The sequence below is a fragment of the Parasteatoda tepidariorum genome, chromosome 10 (genome assembly GCF_982258835.1).
Source record: "Parasteatoda tepidariorum strain Cologne lab strain chromosome 10, Ptep-v5.0, whole genome shotgun sequence".
Lineage (NCBI taxonomy): Eukaryota > Metazoa > Arthropoda > Arachnida > Araneae > Theridiidae > Parasteatoda > Parasteatoda tepidariorum.
In genome coordinates, this window is record NC_141764.1 from 58684199 (window position 1) to 58705906 (window position 21708).

The following is a 21708-nucleotide window of genomic DNA, read 5'->3' on the forward strand; positions in this document are numbered from 1 at the left end:
TTATAGCTATGTATCAATAATTCACAAGAACAGTGTGGAGAACAGTATAATCTGGAATCTTTACCACAATTTAAATGTGTTCTTTAAACAGATTTCTTATGCATGTCTCGAATCATTAATTACGAGTAATTGCTTAAAACCAGTAAATATATAAACTGATATTTCTCTTATGAAGAAAAAATTTGATAATTTTTGTAACATTTTAACTATTATAATTTTCGAAATAATTGTTTTATATCAGAAGCTATTCAGATTGTAACTCTAAATTAATATATGATTATTCTTATTTGCATAAAAAACAAAACAAAATAAGATTTTAGAGAGAAGAAAAACGTTTTAAGAAAATAACAAAACTTAAGTTATACAAATGACGAAAATCCAATGAATATAGAGATAATTTTCTTTTCTAAGAATCATATCATTTAGTAATATCTGGGACAAAAAGTTCTTATATTTAATTTAACTTAAATTAATTAACGCGACGCGGTTTCTACAAACAAAATAGCACATAAACGAAAATTCAATAAATTTTAGTTAAAGCTAAATGTAATTTCACATTATACTTTCGCCCATAGAAAATCATAATGCACCTCTCTTAAATTTGATATTTGTATATTTTGTATAATGTCAGCTCTTTTTCGTGAATATAAAATTTATCTTCATTTCTTATCTTATTAAATATCTTTAAAATTTTTAAAAAAAATCGATATTAGTATTTTAATCTTTTTTTTCTAATCAATCATTTAATAATCTTAAAAGTTAAGGCATTCGTATTCTCTAAAGCAATCGTATAGGTTTTTCACTTAGATGCGGATGCGGAATCACAGCTTCCATTTAATTTAGCAGAATTATTGTGATTTTCAAGATTTAATTTTTTATTAGTTACATAGATAACACAGAGATGGCAGCACTACAAAATTTCTTCCTAGTAGTCATAATGTTTTTGATAGCATATTGAAAGTATAAATACGATTAGTAAAAAGTCCTTTTCTTCTTAAAATATTAAAAAATAGTAAATAAAAAACTACAATAAAAAATATTAGATGTGTCATACATATCATATTTCTCCCGAACGGAGGCTAGTGATTGTTAGTATTTTTCATTAAACTACACGTTTTCAATTCTAACGTGTTGACGGTCAGGATCCAACAGTAATTAAAAATTAAAGAATTGTCAACGCTTTAAAAAAATAATCTATCAAGGTATAAAAAATTGTGAAAATAATATTTTTTTTTAAATAAAATGTATCATATCAGTTATTTATTCATTTTAAACTAACCTTTTTAAACATTTTACAATTTATGCATGCTTTCTATATCGACGTAAACTACCTGATAGTAAACTACCAAGGAAGTAACCAGAAGATAAGGAAAATATCGAAATTTAAACACCAATCACACACAAGTCTGAAATAATTAAGGCTTTTTTCTAATAAATTTAGAATAGTTAAATTTAGAATTGTTAACATAATTAATGATTTTTACCTAGGAAACTAAATGGCGTGAAAGACTATATATTATACCAAAATAAAATTTAAAAAATGTAGGAAGAAAAGAAACAGAAAATAATCATACATTCACGACTACCAAGAAAAAGATAAATGCAAAGGAATTAAAAACCTTAGAGTAGACAGATTAACTGTTCCTGTGAGTTTAAAAATAAGACATTTAAAAGCAATTTATTATTATAAATTAATACTTATTTAAAATATGTCTGTAAAAACGTGAATTTTTGTCTGTATTCATTAGTGTTAAAGAAATATCAAAATTTCAGAGATAAATAACGAAAGTTATGCAATAATTACAGATATGTGATAGTCTAATATAAAAATATGCTTGCAGTTTGGTGTGTTAGAAAATAATAAAAAAAGATTTCTAGCTTTAGAAAAATATAATAATTAATTGATGTAAAATGATTAGTTTCGTATTTTAAATATTTGAAGCATCTTTGAAGCAGTTTAAAAAATATTCTTGGTTTCCTCGAGACAGTATTTTAAATAATTTTTAACGAATACTTTTTTTACAGCTCAATTGGTTTCGAGAATCTTCCATAAAAAATAATTTTTTTCGTAAACACATTTAAACAAACTTTTATCAACAGAAATTTTAAGGAAAACAATACTGTGCAACTTTAGAACCTCTGCTACACTTAATTCCAGGTCCGGAATTCTGCTTATCCGAATCCGGATATTCAGTGAATTCAGTGAAAAAAAATCCAGATCAAATTATAGTAAAAAGTACCAGCACTATAATTTTTTTTATGCACCCAAATTACATTCAAAAATTTTGCAATGATTATTTAAACATAAAAAACCTTCTAATTTTATTTAACCATTATTTTAAGATTATGTCAAACTTGCTTGGAAAAATCAATATAAAATTGAAACGAAAGGAGCAAAATTAAATATTAAAATAGAATAACATAAAAGCATAACAAGCTCACTTTCTTGCAAACTGTCACAAAATTGTCTTACAGTTACGAAAAAAAAATAAAATATTTATTTTTATCTCTTTTAACTTTTCATATATTTCTTACCTTTTAATTTTCATTATCATAAAAACTAAATATTAGGTTGAAAAGTAGGTAAAAAATATGACGAATTTATTACATAAGCTAAACTTTTTATTTATAACGAATAATAGCCAGATATTACAACAAGTTTCATGAACTGCACAAATTAAACCATACTAAACATTTCTTTTTATTAGATTTAAACAATAACTGGTCATTTAGGATAATAACTGGATTTACCACACGGACAGTAATACGTACATGCATATGAGAAATATTTATTAAAAGTAATCTTTTTACGAGCTTTTTTGATAATAGTGAACAAAGAAAAAATGAAGTGTAAAATATTGATTTTAAAAATGTATTTTTCAACCTTTTTGTTCATTCATTATTATTTTTCTTCTTCTTGTTGTTGTTACTACTGTTAACCTGAAACTATTACATTTGTAATTACACACTATTACAAGTGTTATAAATATATAGTTAGTATTTTTAACAAATCTAACAATAATTAGTATTTTTGTTAACTTGAATTTTTTTTAAAAATTACGACATATTTATGCCAATAGCTAAAAAAATAATCCAAAACTTTCCTTCAACTGAATTATATTTATTCGGAAAACTTTTCAAAAACTTTAGAACAACATAATTTCAAAATATCATAATTTTAAGCTCAAGATTTGGTAATGTATAAATAAGTTTTACATTCAATTTTTTTTTTTAATTCAAGCACTCTTACTCAAAATATCCATACAGTAAATAATCTTAATTTCTGTTCATTTTTTCAGAATCCGTTGATTAATTAAAGTTTTATCAAATGCATACATCTTTGTTCAATTGTAATAAAAAAAGCAAAAATATATTATATCGTTGTTCAATTGTAATAAAAAAAGTAAAAATATTTATTATATCTTTGTTCAATTGTAATAAAAAAGTGAAAATATTTATATAAATAGTTTCAATTATTTAGTATTATAAGAATTTAATAGTTTCAGTTCTTCAGTAGCAAAATGTTAATTTATATCTTAATTTCTTTGACCACTCAGTTGTATAAAGAAAAATTGAAATTTTAACAACTCTTCAATTTCAAATACAGCTTTTCATTTTTGCTTAAGTTTTTTTTTCCTTTTTTTATGATTAAACTGAAAGAAAAAAAAACAATAAAAGTTAGAAAGTTGCATATTTTCACGTCTTAAGCCGATTAATCAGGTTAAAAACAGATTTTAAATTCTTTATTCTGCAAGAAAAAATAAGTTGTTTCAATTATTTAGTATTATTAGTTTCTGTTATTTATTAGCGAAATGTGAATTTATTTCCATATTTTTTTTTAAATTTTAACAGCTGCTTAACTTCAAATACCTCTTGTTTCAATTTCGAGCATTTCCCCTTATTTTCTTTTTATTATTAAATTAATCTTTAATAACAAGAAAAACCAGAAACAAAACATCTTTCGGTATTCTGAAAACAAAATTGATTGTTTAATTAGCTAAACTACAAAAATTCTTTAACAAACAAGGCGAGCCACAAAAAAAACAAAACTACGAAATGAGGTGAAAGATGCCTTTTTAAAATCATTTTTAATACGAAAACATGTCAATGACATAAAAAGAAATCCATGGAAATATATAAACAAATGAAATTTTAACTTATTATGATGATTTATTCACCACTAAGTGATTTGGCCCATAAAATATTTCTTCCTAAATGATATGACATGCGGTTTTTGCTTTGTTCCAGCTTATGCAAATGTAGACTAGTCATTTTTATGTTGTGGTTCCCTCATTACTTCATCACTCGAATTCCTTTCGATCTTTGGCATAACCCAGTAATTGAGGACAAAAGAAACCTTGTGTGTTCGTTTCCACCCACAATTTCCGGAGTTCTTTAACGCCTACTTCTTGAGAAGAAATACGCCCGTCCCTAAAAGTACAAGCAGCTTGGTGAAAGTCAATAGGAGGCCGCAATGTGATGCCACTGTGCGGTTTTATTATGACACCAGCTTTATGGCGGCAAAAACCTGTCAAATATACATCTTCGATGAAAAAGATAGGCGTTGTTGCACTTGCTTCAAGCAACCAGTCTCTAACTGTACTGGAAAATACATAAGCCATCCCTGAGCAGTATGGTGGGTAATATTTTCCAGGTAGCTCATTCTCAGAAACTTCGTACTTATGGTATGTTGGTGGAATGGAGGCACTATCCAGCAATTCTTTCCTTAAGATTTGCCGCATTCTATTTTCATGGCACATCAGCAGAGGTTCAGTTTTTTCTGCGCCTTCCAACGCTTTTAAGAGATTCGGAACATGAACCAAAATATCGTCGTCTGTTTTCATGATGAAATCCGCTTGCTTGCAGAACTGTTTTGTCCATTGAAGACCAGCTACAGACTTCCTCCCCAAATTTCGGAAAGACTCGGTTAAATTGATTTGGACTAGGTCACCATACCTGTAACTTTCTTGCGTCATTAGCTGTTGTTCGCTTTCTTTCGTTTTGCCGAGAAGGAAGACCACTCGGTAGTTGTAAGCTTGTTGCAAAAGCTTCAGACCCCAAGTTTCGCGAATCGCTTGCCGCTGCTCAAAATGATTCGCACTAGATGCTACGAAAATGAGTAGTTTTGTTTTGTATTCATAAAAATTGGCACACAAATATGGAGAATTGACGTCGAATGAAACATAATTTGGCACATATTTAGTGCCTTCGTGAACAGTAACATTACCCGCCAATACAATCCACTTTGGCGTTAAAGTCTCTCTGGCTGTCACAGTATTACCTTGGGATAACTTTCGTCGTAAGTATGGAATACTTTTCGTGAAAGAATGACTTGTAGGTGGTATGTCAATAGATTTGGAATCTTCCAGTTCTAAAGCATACGTACTTCGTTTATCCAGTGTTTGTTCGTTTGTTCCTAAACGAAGTAAGTGGAATGTTAATGCGACTGATACCAATAAACTCACTATGCACTTAGCACACCACAATCTCCTCATTTCTTCAAAGAGTTCTTAAAGTATTTTCTGATGTTTCGTCTTTCCTTCAAGCCATTTCTAAAAAGAAACAAGAATAAAATTAGTCGAGATAATGGATGATTTTTAATGAAAAGAGGCATTATCAAATAATTTCAAGCTTTAAGTCAGAGCACCTAAGTGAACTATTAATTGGATCAATAATTTTAGAGCACGCTTAAAAACAAGAAGTTTTATTTAAATTTTAAAAAAAAAAATATTAATATTTTATGACAAAAATTTATATAAACCATCTAAATAAGCTAAATAAACCCTTTTAAGTACATTTAATGAAGAGTTTAAATTCAAATGCATAAAAATGCAATTTAAAGAAGATTTAATAATTCTACGTTCTTTTTTTTTTTTTTTTTTTTTTTTTAAGGCGATAGGGATGTATGATTTTATGAATAAAGCAGAAAAAGTAAAAAGCAGGCAATTTTTTACACACGAATACATTAGAATTGAAAAGCGTATATTTAGTATTAATAGAACACAATTATTAAAAATTTTATTTTAACACAATAGTACTTCTTATATTAAATAAGTGACAGATGGTTTTTCATAATTTTTATAATTGGTAACTGGTTTCTAGTTCCCTTTGCTTTCACCGAACTGTGATCGAACATTTTTAATACCACCATGAATGCAATTAAGTTTTTTTCTGTCAAATTAGTTGTACTAAGAATATTTATACGTATAATACATACAATAATTAAAACTATTAGGAAGCAATAAAGACACGTGTACTTTTTACTATTATTTCAATGCAAACCATTTTCAGTAGAACTTAGAAGTGCAAAAAGTGATGTGTATTTAAAAACCTGAAAAATATTAGTTTAAAAATATTGCTTGAATCTCAATTTAAAATTAACTGACTAATAAAAAATACAGTAGAAACACAAGGAGTCGTGTTGATTTAGTGGAATACAATTTGTTGTCGAATGCTGTCACGAGTACAATTCAGCTTTCATTGAAATTTTTTTTCATTGTGGGTGAACAAGTTTAAACTTAATAATCAACTAAAACAAATCTGACCCATAAAAACTCAAAATTAGACAATAAATTATTACTGTAACAATTTACCAATAATAGTATCATTTCACTTATATGTACCTTAATGGTGCACAATTTTCTAATAATAGTATATTTCTACTTTAATTACTCTTATTGCTTCCACAATTTTCCTACAATTGTTCATTCTCTCTTTAATATACTTTAATTATTCACAATTTTCCGCTAATAATATCTTTCCGCTTTAATGTACCTTATTGAACAATAGTATATTTCCATCTTTAATGTGCTTTAATGATTTGCAATTTGCCCAATATAATAGCGTGGTAATAAGAACAATAATTTTCAGAACCAGACTTTCCGGTAAACCATTGAGAAATGAAAAGAAAAACTGCGAAATGAATGGTTCAAAAACCATATATTTTCGTTTTATTAATCAGAATTATGGTTTGTTCGTTTTTAACCAGAACAGTACGGTAATTTCACCAAAAAATATTTTCTCTGATCAATCATAAAAGATTCAGATATTTTTTACAACAATTTCTTAGTGACAAATTTACAAGGTGAATATTTTAAAGTATATTACGTTAATATAAAATCTAAACTTCCTTTTTTAAAATCTATAATAGCACATTTTGAACGTAAAATGCGTTCTGATGACACATATTTCCGTTCTTAATGCAATACCAAATGCATTCCTCCAAATTCTGAAGAACATTACGAACTCATTCCACCTCTTGTCATCTAAGGCAACAAATTCTGGATCAAACTGCCTAAATTCGGCGCATAAAACTATAATTAAAAGTGAAATATGAAGACAACCGTAACAAAAATAGCTCAATAAAAGCTAGTAGCACGAGACTTCCTGCAATTATTAAGTTAGAAATAGCTGTTGAATTAGTGACAACAAAACAAAGAAACGATCGCAAAAAAACCTGCTGAAAAGGTGTGCAATTAAGAATTAATTTCCATTTCAATATACAGATGCTGCTGAGCTCTTCCTTAATTTACCTACTCCAATAACGACAAATATCTATTTGGGTCTACTTTTAGATTCAGAAAGTTGGTATTGTTTCCTCAAAGTTGTTCTAAGAATTTAAAAACGACTTTTTAAATTCTATGCTGAATTTCTTTTTAACTTTTATAAAACTATTATGTATAAAACTAAAATATTTCGCTTAAATGTATATTAAATATTCGTTTAAATGTGTATTAAATATCTATTTGGGTCTATTTTTAGATTCAGAAAGTTGGTATTGTTTCCTCAAAGTTGTTCCAAAAATTTAGAAACGACTTTTCAAATTCTATGCTGAATTTCTTTTTAACTTTTACTTATGAAACTAAAAAATTTCGTTTAAATGTATGAAATAGTTTTTTTTTTGAATTATTATAAGATTAATTATCAGTAATATTTTAAAAATAACTTAATTGGATAAAAGAGAAATTTATTTTTTATTTAATTGAATTTGAACAATTTGGAATAAAAATGTTAATAAAAAATTTTAATTTAAGGTGTCAGAATTGTACAAAATTAGAAAAAATAAAAGAATTAGAGTAACAGTCTATAATAGAAAACAAACGTCAATACATTGTCAGAAGCTTTGGAACATCTTGAGCCATAATATCGTTCAAATTTACTACATAATTAATATGGTGCTAATTTTGATCAAATCATATTATTGTTCCACATTGTAAAAACTTTCGGGTCATATTATGGAATAGAAAAGTGCCGAGACTTTAGGTGCATCATCCGTAAAATCCATTTTTACTGTTAAATATTATACCGTAATTTTTACAGTAATATTTATTTAATTAGACTGATTCAGACATTTTACGGTAATATTACTGTAAAAATTACGGTATATCAGATTTTTGTTGCGTCATCCGTAAAATTCATTTTTACTGTTAAATATTATACCGTAATTTTTACAGTAATATTTGTTTAATTAGATTGATTCAGACATTTTACGGTAATATTACTGTAAAAATTACGGTATATCAGATTTTTGTTGCGTCATCCGCCAAATCCATTTTTACTGTTAAATATTATACCGTAATTTTTACAGTAATATTTATTTAATTAGATTGATTCAAACATTTTACGGTAATATTACTGTAAAAATTACGGTATATCAGATTTTTGTTGCGTCATCCGTAAAATCCATTTTTATTGTTAAATATTATACCGTAATTTTTAGAGTAATATTTATTTAATTAGATTGATTCAAACATTTTACGGTAATATTACTGTAAAAATTACGGTATATCAGATTTTTTGTTGCGTCATCCGCAAAATCCATTTTTACTGTTAAATATTATACCGTAATTTTTACAGTAATATTTATTTAATTAGATTGATTCAGACATTTTACGGTAAAATTACTGTAAAAATTACGGTATATCAGATTTTTGTTGCGTGATATATGTTCCGGTAAAAATTAATTTTACCGATAAAAAGTATCGGCATCCTGAGTGAGTAATTTGATCAGGAATTTTTTTCAGTGCAACTTGTGGCAAGCATAATACGGCGTTAACTTGAACCATGTTATCGTACTTGATACTCTTGAACGCGAAACACTAGTTCACCTTGAAGCTTGCTTCTATTTATTAAAGTTGAATCAAACTTGTATTAATCTTTTTTTTCTATTTTTGTTTAAAAAACCGATATTATGGGTCATAGTAGAAACAATTTTTCTGAGCGCTTGACCTTTCGATTGAAAGTTTAAACGTTTCAAACGAAAAACTATATAACTTATAAAATGAACTTAAAATTTCTGTGGAAAAAAAAAATTAATTTTTGGGTAACTCCATAAAAATGTCTGTCAAATTTACCACATAAACAAAATTCTGAGTATTGTACAATATTTTAAAGTTTGAATCTGAAACTATCTATTTTAATTGTGTACAAAGTCAGAGATTAAATTATAATCTGCCTGATTGAAAGAAACCATTATATAGTTGCATAACTCGTTTCAGAAACGTCTTTTAGTAATTTGATATACAGTAATGGATCATTTTTTTATTCAAAAGCATTTTCTATTTTTTTTTAAATGGACAATGTATTTTTTTATTATCTTTCTAAAGTTTCATGCTACAATAGCTTATACGAGATTTTAATGGTGTTTCATTTAGTAGCAATTTTAAATTCAGTTCATGAATGCTGTCAAGAACTTAAATCTACTCACTTTCTGCACTCAGGATGGAAATTTGATTTGAGAATTTTTTAAAATCGTATTCTCTGCTTAGATAAAGAAAAAATTAATTACGGAACAAATAGAATTGCGATAAAAAAAAACAGAAAATTCATTGGTATATTAATTGTTTACTTTATAAGGAAATTATCTTGCATAATGGCAACGTAAAACATACGTGGCAACGTACTAACAATTTTTTTTAACTTTAACCCATCAATGGCTAGTCACAAAAATGGTCTATATGTGAAAAATAAGCCCGTCGTGAAAATGTGATAGCACATATTGATTTATACCAGGGGGATAATTTTTTCTGTTACATTCTGTTAAACAAAACATTTTTTCTGTTCAACAAAAAAACTGTTCTTTGACTTCAGGCCCAAATATAAATATTTATATAAATACTGTATTATGGTAGAGAGAACTATCTTGCTTTTGTAAAATAAACTACAGTAATTTTAGCTACCACCTTTATTTAGGTCAATAATGGAGCTCTGTCCACTCCTCGCTATCACTCGCCTACCACCGCAACTGCATACGCAATTTTTTCAGAGTCCTTCGCGATCTGAATTCGTTAAGCTCGCTCTTCACACTTCTTTCCCAGAGCCTCCGCCACCGATCACTTTGCATGTATTACATAAATATGGTTTTTTTTAAAATTACATTATAAAAATTAATTTTGCAGTGTAAATATTAACTAATGAAAATATAATTGAACAATGAAAATGCATCGTTAATAAATGATATGTAAATTTTATTTCAACGTTAATAATATCATTTCCAAACAGTATAATTTTAAATAATTAACTTCTTCCTCATTTCGAATTTGGATTGATTCTTTTATAAACCAGGAGGCTTCTCATCCTGCTCGGTATCGCTCACTAATGCCCAGAACAGCTTACTCAGTTTATTTCAGATTGATTCACTTACTCTTTTCTTATTTGTCGTATTTAATACTCTATAATTTATACTTTAATATCACTTAAACCTTATCTAAGTCATAATGAAAGCTACACCCCAGTTCGTTATCGTTCATCAACTCAAGAAACTGCCTGCATAATCGTTCTTTTCAGAACGATTTGCCATAGCGGATGAAAAAGCGACTTTATAATTAAGTTGCTTTAAAGCTATTAAGAAAATTAAACAATGTAAGACGCATTGTTTATCCTAAGACCTATGAGCACGCATGGAGAAAGAAATCTGGTAAAGTTACCGTACTCTAGGTAATGATATTTCTGGTTAAAGAAACCATAATTCTTGTTATAAAAGCCAAAATATATGGTACTTAAACTATTCATTTGGTAATTTGGTAAAGGTTTACTGGAAATTCTGGTTTTCAAAGTTATAGTTCTTAATTCCATACATTTAGTGGGGAAAAAACTGATGAGTAAATTTAACAGAATAAATGGTTTTTATGCTCTTCTAAGGTATCATGATAAAATTACCAAATTTACCATATTTTATTCCGTATTATAAAACCATATTTTGTTGTAAATTTTACCAAAATCATTTCCAAAGCTCTTCATAATGATTTTGGAAAGCGTAAAAGATTTTTAGTGTTCCTATAGAGTCAGAAACATGGTGAATTTTACCATATTCTGGTAGTTTTGACCATACCATTTCAATGTATTAAATTACTTTTTATGAAAAAATAAAAGACTAATTTTGGAAGTTTAAATCGTTACCCTAGTGAAATTATCAGCAAATAATGTTTCATCCGCACAATATCTGAAAACCAGTACAATATTCTTTTATTTCATTTAATTTCGGAAATTGATATTTATGCCATAAGCAGACATTAAAATGTATCGACAAGTTTTCAGTTGTTTTTATTTAATTCTCCAAAACCAAATTTATGCAATTGCTAGGCTGATTGATTTCATTTTCATTACTTTAAGACAATTAGCGTCGAAGTATAATTGAATTTATCTACTCCAAAAACGGGATATTTTTTTTATTTCTACTGTTACGCATTATTTTACAACTAAAGGAACTGAAAAATGTGAAAGTATCAACAAATAATGTTTTATATGTACAATATCTGAAAATAAGTACAATATTCTTTAATTTCGATAAATGATACTTATGCCACAAACAGATATTGAAATGTATTGACACGTGCATGGTTTCTTCTTAATTACTTAACTTAAAACCAAAACTATGCTAATAATTAGGCTGATAGCTTTCGTTTTCATTACTCAAGACAATTAACGTCGAAAGCAATGGGCATTATAGTCAGTATTCACCTACGCCAAAGGCGGGGTCTTTCTTGATTACTACGATTACGCATTATGTCACAACTAAAGGGACGGAAGGATGTGAAAGTAACAACAAAAAATGTTTTTGAAGTTCAAAATCTGAAAATAAGAAAAATTTTCGATTGCTTTCGTGCACTACTCAAGATAATGAACGCTGAAGTAATGGGCATTATGCAGTATTCACCAACGCCAAAGGCGGGGTCTGCCTTGATAACTACTGTTACGCATTATTTCACAACTAAAGGGACGGAAAGATGTGACAGTAACAGCAAGTAATGTTTTTGTAGTTCAAAATCTGAAAATAAGAAAAAATTTCTTTAATTTCGAAAAATGATGTTTATGCCATAAGCAGATATTAAAACGTGTTCAGTTTCTTCTTAATTAATCCTCCAAAAAAATAAAATTAAGCAATTATTAGGATTATTGCTTTCGTTTTCGGTAAAGGCAATTTGCGTCGAAGTAATGGGCAGTATTCACCTGTATCAAAGATGAGATTTTTCTTGATTACTACTGTTACGCATTGTTTCACAACTTAAGGAACGGATAGATGTGAAAGTATCAGAAAGTATAATGTTTCATGAGTACAATATCTGAAAACAAGTACAATATTCTTTAATTTCGAAAAATGATATTTATGCCGTAAGCAAATATTAAAACGTATTGACACGTGTTCAGTTTCAACTTTATTAATTCACCTAAAACCAGAATTACACAATTAATGAGCATTATTCACCTAAGTCAAAGGCGAGATCTTTCTTGATTACTACTGTTGCGCATTATTTCACAACTAAAGGAACGGAAAGATGTGAAAGTATCAGAAAATAGTTTCATAAATGCAATGTCTAGGAACAAGTACAATGTTCTTTAATTTCAAAAAATGATATTTATGCCGTAAGCAAATATTAAAACGTATTGACACGTGTTCAGTTTCAACTTTATTAATTCACCTAAAACCAGAATTACACAATTAATGAGCATTATTCACCTAAGTCAAAGGCGATATCTTTCTTGATTACTACTGTTGCGCATTATTTCACAACTAAAGGAACGGAAAGATGTGAAAGTATCAGAAAATAGTTTCATAAATGCAATATCTAGGAACAAGTACAATGTTCTTTAATTTCAAAAAATGATATTTATGCCGTAAGCAAATATTAAAACGTATTGACACGTGTTCAGTTTCAACTTTATTAATTCACCTAAAACCAGAATTACACAATTAATGAGCATTATTCACCTAAGTCAAAGGCGAGATCTTTCTTGATTACTACTGTTGCGCATTGTTTCACAACTTAAGGAACGGATAGATGTGAAAGTATCAGAAAGTATAATGTTTCATGAGTACAATATCTGAAAACAAGTACAATATTCTTTAATTTCGAAAAATGATATTTATGCCGTAAGCAAATATTAAAACGTATTGACACGTGTTCAGTTTCAACTTTATTAATTCACCTAAAACCAGAATTACACAATTAATGAGCATTATTCACCTAAGTCAAAGGCGATATCTTTCTTGATTACTACTGTTGCGCATTATTTCACAACTAAAGGAACGGAAAGATGTGAAAGTATCAGAAAATAGTTTCATAAATGCAATATCTAGGAACAAGTACAATGTTCTTTAATTTCAAAAAATGATATTTATGCCGTAAGCAAATATTAAAACGTATTGACACGTGTTCAGTTTCAACTTTATTAATTCACCTAAAACCAGAATTACACAATTAATGAGCATTATTCACCTAAGTCAAAGGCGAGATCTTTCTTGATTACTACTGTTGCGCATTGTTTCACAACTTAAGGAACGGATAGATGTGAAAGTATCAGAAAGTATAATGTTTCATGAGTACAATATCTGAAAACAAGTACAATATTCTTTAATTTCGAAAAATGATATTTATGCCGTAAGCAAATATTAAAACGTATTGACACGTGTTCAGTTTCAACTTTATTAATTCACCTAAAACCAGAATTACACAATTAATGAGCATTATTCACCTAAGTCAAAGGCGATATCTTTCTTGATTACTACTGTTGCGCATTATTTCACAACTAAAGGAACGGAAAGATGTGAAAGTATCAGAAAATAGTTTCATAAATGCAATATCTAGGAACAAGTACAATGTTCTTTAATTTCAAAAAATGATATTTATGCCGTAAGCAAATATTAAAACGTATTGACACGTGTTCAGTTTCAACTTTATTAATTCACCTAAAACCAGAATTACACAATTAATGAGCATTATTCACCTAAGTCAAAGGCGAGATCTTTCTTGATTACTACTGTTACGCATTGTTTCACAACTTAAGGAACGGATAGATGTGAAAGTATCAGAAAGTATAATGTTTCATGAGTACAATATCTGAAAACAAGTACAATATTCTTTAATTTCGAAAAATGATATTTATGCCGTAAGCAAATATTAAAACGTATTGACACGTGTTCAGTTTCAACTTTATTAATTCACCTAAAACCAGAATTACACAATTAATGAGCATTATTCACCTAAGTCAAAGGCGAGATCTTTCTTGATTACTACTGTTGCGCATTATTTCACAACTAAAGGAACGGAAAGATGTGAAAGTATCAGAAAATAGTTTCATAAATGCAATGTCTAGGAACAAGTACAATGTTCTTTAATTTCAAAAAATGATATTTATGCCGTAAGCAAATATTAAAACGTATTGACACGTGTTCAGTTTCAACTTTATTAATTCACCTAAAACCAGAATTACACAATTAATGAGCATTATTCACCTAAGTCAAAGGCGATATCTTTCTTGATTACTACTGTTGCGCATTATTTCACAACTAAAGGAACGGAAAGATGTGAAAGTATCAGAAAATAGTTTCATAAATGCAATATCTAGGAACAAGTACAATGTTCTTTAATTTCAAAAAATGATATTTATGCCGTAAGCAAATATTAAAACGTATTGACACGTGTTCAGTTTCAACTTTATTAATTCACCTAAAACCAGAATTACACAATTAATGAGCATTATTCACCTAAGTCAAAGGCGAGATCTTTCTTGATTACTACTGTTGCGCATTATTTCACAACTAAAGGGACGGAAAGATGTGACAGTAACAGCAAGTAATGTTTTTGTAGTTCAAAATCTGAAAATAAGAAAAAATTTCTTTAATTTCGAAAAATGATGTTTATGCCATAAGCAGATATTAAAACGTGTTCAGTTTCTTCTTAATTAATCCTCCAAAAAAATAAAATTAAGCAATTATTAGGATTATTGCTTTCGTTTTCGGTAAAGGCAATTTGCGTCGAAGTAATGGGCAGTATTCACCTGTATCAAAGATGAGATTTTTCTTGATTACTACTGTTACGCATTGTTTCACAACTTAAGGAACGGATAGATGTGAAAGTATCAGAAAGTATAATGTTTCATGAGTACAATATCTGAAAACAAGTACAATATTCTTTAATTTCGAAAAATGATATTTATGCCGTAAGCAAATATTAAAACGTATTGACACGTGTTCAGTTTCAACTTTATTAATTCACCTAAAACCAGAATTACACAATTAATGAGCATTATTCACCTAAGTCAAAGGCGAGATCTTTCTTGATTACTACTGTTGCGCATTATTTCACAACTAAAGGAACGGAAAGATGTGAAAGTATCAGAAAATAGTTTCATAAATGCAATGTCTAGGAACAAGTACAATGTTCTTTAATTTCAAAAAATGATATTTATGCCGTAAGCAAATATTAAAACGTATTGACACGTGTTCAGTTTCAACTTTATTAATTCACCTAAAACCAGAATTACACAATTAATGAGCATTATTCACCGAAGTCAAAGGCGATATCTTTCTTGATTACTACTGTTGCGCATTATTTCACAACTAAAGGAACGGAAAGATGTGAAAGTATCAGAAAATAGTTTCATAAATGCAATATCTAGGAACAAGTACAATGTTCTTTAATTTCAAAAAATGATATTTATGCCGTAAGCAAATATTAAAACGTATTGACACGTGTTCAGTTTCAACTTTATTAATTCACCTAAAACCAGAATTACACAATTAATGAGCATTATTCACCTAAGTCAAAGGCGAGATCTTTCTTGATTACTACTGTTGCGCATTATTTCACAACTAAAGGAACGGAAAGATGTGAAAGTATCAGAAAATAGTTTCATAAATGCAATGTCTAGGAACAAGTACAATGTTCTTTAATTTCAAAAAATGATATTTATGCCGTAAGCAAATATTAAAACGTATTGACACGTGTTCAGTTTCAACTTTATTAATTCACCTAAAACCAGAATTACACAATTAATGAGCATTATTCACCTAAGTCAAAGGCGAGATCTTTCTTGATTACTACTGTTGCGCATTATTTCACAACTAAAGGAACGGAAAGATGTGAAAGTATCAGAAAATAGTTTCATAAATGCAATATCTAGGAACAAGTACAATGTTCTTTAATTTCAAAAAATGATATTTATGCCGTAAGCAAATATTAAAACGTATTGACACGTGTTCAGTTTCAACTTTATTAATTCACCTAAAACCAGAATTACACAATTAATGAGCATTATTCACCTAAGTCAAAGGCGAGATCTTTCTTGATTACTACTGTTGCGCATTATTTCACAACTAAAGGAACGGAAAGATGTGAAAGTATCAGAAAATAGTTTCATAAATGCAATGTCTAGGAACAAGTACAATGTTCTTTAATTTCGAAAAATGATATTTATGCCGTAAGCAAATATTAAAACGTATTGACTCGTGTTCAGTTTCAACTTTATTAATTCACCTAAAACCAGAATTACACAATTAATGAGCATTATTCACCTAAGTCAAAGGCGAGATCTTTCTTGATTACTACTGTTGCGCATTATTTCACAACTAAAGGAACGGAAAGATGTGAAAGTATCAGAAAATAGTTTCATAAATGCAATGTCTAGGAACAAGTACAATGTTCTTTAATTTCGAAAAATGATATTTATGCCGTAAGCAAATATTAAAACGTATTGACACGTGTTCAGTTTCAACTTTATTAATTCACCTAAAACCAGAATTACACAATTAATGAGCATTATTCACCTAAGTCAAAGGCGAGATCTTTCTTGATTACTACTGTTGCGCATTATTTCACAACTAAAGGAACGGAAAGATGTGAAAGTATCAGAAAATAGTTTCATAAATGCAATGTCTAGGAACAAGTACAATGTTCTTTAATTTCAAAAAATGATATTTATGCCGTAAGCAAATATTAAAACGTATTGACACGTGTTCAGTTTCAACTTTATTAATTCACCTAAAACCAAAATTACACAATTATTAAGGCTGATTGCTTTCGTTTTCACTACTTAAGATAATTAGCGTCGAAGTAATGGGCAGTATTCAGCTATGCCAAAGGCGGGATCTTTCTTGATTACTACTGTTACGCATTATTTCACAACTAAAGGGACGGAAAGATACCGCATAAGTAAATAATTTTTATTCTGCTCGCATTCCTAGTGGACTTTCTTCCTGGAAAGTCAAGATAAAAATAAAAAAAACAGATGGTGGCCTTTAGCTTAGATCCGCAAATGTCATGGATAAAGCCATGGCCGAGCGCAAGTTCGAATGAGCAGGAAGAAAAAAAAAATTAATAAAAGTTACTGGAATTGTTTGCTGTCCTCCGGCTCTCGGCCTATATTTGAACATTTTGCCGCAAATTTAGAAGGATGTACGAGAATTTTGTTGCCCTTGGCTTGTTTTTTTAATTAGACAGTACCCTTTTCATATCTTTAAAAGTGCTGCTTTTGATCAAGAATGCTACTGAAAACAATCAAATGTTTAAAAAATGACCCAGCGCTCACAAAATGTACTAAATGTATTTTAGAAATACATTTAGTCTAGCAAAATCAAAAGTTATGCATTTTCGAAAAACATTTATGTATTTAATTTTATAAATATAACATTTTGGAAATAAATTAAATGTTTCTCTGGAATGCCGAAGACGTATAAGTTAAGAAAATATAATAAATAAACAAAGAAATAAATAAAAATCATAAAATGTTTGATACATAAAAAAAGGTGGTATCTCTCCTTTAAGAACTAAATTAAAATTTTGATGAGAACCAACTTATCACCGAAACAAGTTAGTTGAAAAACACTAAGCCTTTATTTAAGTTAAACGGCTTAATTAAGCAGCTATATTAAATCTCGCTAATAGCAATATTAAACCATTAGCTAGAGTAATATTTTATTGAAAATGTGTTACGATTTCTATAAGGTTGTTGCCTTATCTTTGTTTTAAATACATTAAATTATAGCCTATTATAATTTGAAATATTTTCATAGTAGTTTATTATTATTTAAGTTAAGCAGCATGTGAGTTACTTGCCCGGAAACAAATTGAATTAATGAAGTCGCATTGAAAAATATCTTGAAGAATAAATTCAATTTATAAGTTTATTTTTCCGTAGTTCTATAATTTAGTTAACTATAAATAAATAACATTATTTAATTCAATCAAATTTTTGTTAAAGTGGTTATCGATGGAAAAAAACGTGATGTTTTTATACATACTACATTTGATTTATTAAGTTCTTCAATTATTTTCTAATCATGTGAAAGATTTTTCAAGAATAAGAACGTGGAGCCATAACCAAAATTCATGTTGGCTAATTTTGAAATATTAAAGGACTAGCTTAGAACATTTGAAACACGTAGGTATCCTTGGTGTAAGATTATTCCTAACTCGAACATATGCATGTTTTAAAATAATATTTTAATTCAATATCATTTGTATTTCTGCTATATACGAATTAATACTTTCAAATCATTTTAAAGAAAATCAATGTTGTTACTCTTTTTATCTTTAAATGTCATTTTTGCTACCATTTTTTTATTTTTTCACACTTTCTAAGCAAACCAAATTATAATGGAAGATCACATTGTTTTCCAAATGTGCGATGCATTGTTTATTTAAATGGTCGCAAGAAATTAAATAATATACTGGTCAAAAATTATTCTATAATTATGTGCCTGAATTATCTAAAGGCCAAAAATCTATACATATTATTCATTTTATTAATATTCATTAAAAACATTCGTAAAGTTGTAATTTCTGATTCTTTCTCTAATAAGGAATAGCCTTTATATCCTAATCTTTTTAACACAAACTGTTAAGTTATTTGTAACATTTAAGGCTTTACATTTAAAAAAGGAACCTGTTCTAAAAAAAATCGAACGTGATTTTATATTTTATTATTTTCAAATTAAACCTGCTCATGCAAAAAACAAAGTTTAAAAGAAAAAAATTTATTTTTGTTTTCTGCTTAAAAGTAAAATATACATTACTGTTCGAAATGTATATTTCACAAATCCTAAATTAAAACAAACGGTTTTTAAAAGCGAACGAAACTATATTAAGAGAATGATAAAGAGTGAAAAAAGTCATTGTTGTATAAAATTCATACATTAATTGTACCTAATACTACTAAATAAGTTGTAACTAAACATAATTAACAATAAGAATTCTGGGAGTTAATATTTATGCACTGTTGCATGAATTTGTCGCAATAATTAATTTTTTTGTCTCTCATGAGTTTTTGAAAGCAGCAACAAGTCTAAATTAGAACACTTAAATTAGTCCTGTAGGTTTAAAATATTATTTCTTTGATGACAGGGACAAATATTCTAGTGGCCTATCTGACCATAATTTTCCAAAACTTTTTATAGCTGCAGTAATAATTGAAGTAAAATTTATGAAACAGAAAATTTTGTTTAATTTTTTTCAGATTTATTTTATTAGCCGCCGAATACGATTCACTACAAAATCATGAGAAAATAATTTTTAATATTTTGATAGAATAGACAATATAAAAGAAATACTTTTAAAACTCATACCTTGCGCAGTTTCTAATGATTTTTTTTTCCGAATTTTAAAGCATTAATTTTGCAATTAATTTTAAATTGCGCCTAAATTTCGTTTAATTTTATTGAATATTTTTAAAGTTATAGCAAAAAAGTGCAAGAATTTGCTTTTTATAAGAAATATCCACATTTCCATAAATCTTAAAGCTGGGTTTTTTGAAATATGACGCAGTTGTTTTAAATAACGATCAAAGTAAAGAAGCTACAATCTTATTGCCTGATTTTCTGGCATAGGATGTTCAAAAATAACTATTTCCTTTCATTATTTATTGTTGGTCTCTCAAATCTACGAAAGCTTTAAATGTTCTTGCTCAGTATGAAAAATCGCATGAACAAACAGCAGAAAAAAAAACAATTCTAAAGTTATAATATAATCTACTAAGAGAAATTTAAAAGAATTTTATGCATATATATATATATATATATATATATATATATATATATATATATATATATATATATATATATATATATATATATATATATATATATATATATATATATATATATATATATATATATATATATATATATATATATATATATATATATATATATATATATATATATATATATATATACATATATATATACATATATATATGCATATATACATATATATATATATATATATATATATATATATATATATGCATATATACATATATATATATATATATATATATATATATATATATATATATATATATATATATATATATATATATATATATATATATATATATATATATATATATATATATATATATATATATATATATATACATTATTGAGATGAAATCTATACGAAAATATCTTTGAAGAAATATTTCATCATTTCATTATAAAATTTATTACAGCCCGAAAAAAAAAAAAGAAGAAAAGGAAAATATGGGGCAAACTAAGTGACACGAAATTTTATGCATGAGTGCACTATAGTTCTTAGCATTACTGCGTTAAGAATTGAACTATATAACTTACCTTTTCCGCCTTGACTACCACTTCAATTTTATATATTTTATAGCATGATAATTTCAGAGATAAGCTAAAAAAATTTTGTTGTTGCTTTTTTTCATTTAAAAAGTAATTTCTTCTAATCTGTATTTTGTTTTTCTAATCTGTATTTTGTTTTAAAACCTTACTTCCGTCAGAAAGTAATTAATTTCTAAAACAATAAACAATTTTTTTTAAAGGATTTTTTTTTTTGAAAAAAAAATGCGTTATGGTGACGAATTCTTCATTTGTAATTAACTTTCATTATTTCATGAAAACTTTTTGGACTTCTTTTAATGTAGCTCTATGTTTTGAACTTTGTTCTTTTTTTACTCTTTTTATAAGTATTATATTTCCTTTAATATGAGTAAATCTGTCATACTTTTTCCATTTCCTTATCCATTCATATAAAAAAGATAACTCTTTTTTATTTCAATAGACGAAACATTCCTTTTATAGTCAGTTTCAAGGTTTTTATACAAATAAACTTTGATATTTTATAGAATTGAGTTTCATTAATGTATTTCGAAGGACAAATAAATAACTTTAATTTTTATTGATAATAAAACTTAAATTTTTATTGATAATAAAACTTAAATTTTTATTGATAATAAGACTTACATTTTTATTGATAATAAAATCTGCAAAAAAAGTGAATCTAATTACCAAGACATACGCCAATAGTATTTTGCTAGTATTTATATATATAACATTATAGAAAAAAATTTGGTTCCTTTCATAGAACATAAGCTTGACAAATTCATGCGTTAAAACACGTTTAACTTACAATAAGTAAATATAGATAAATAACCATTGCATCATAAATTATCATTATAGTCTTATAACTT

General features: G+C 27.3%; 1 protein-coding gene across 3 annotated transcripts in view; it reads right to left on the reverse strand.

Moving 5' to 3' along the window:
* Positions 1-4071: 4071 nt before the first annotated feature.
* The window catches only part of LOC107455139 (beta-1,3-galactosyltransferase 5), a 33317-nt gene continuing 15680 nt past the window's right edge, over positions 4072-21708 (reverse strand). For all 3 annotated transcript variants that reach the window (XM_016072605.4, XM_071183984.2, XM_016072607.4), the window contains exon 2: positions 4072-5552. In XM_016072605.4, the coding sequence (XP_015928091.2) occupies positions 4302-5495 (1194 nt within the window). In that variant the 5' untranslated portion in view covers positions 5496-5552 and the 3' untranslated portion in view covers positions 4072-4301. The remainder of the gene's footprint in view (positions 5553-21708) is intronic.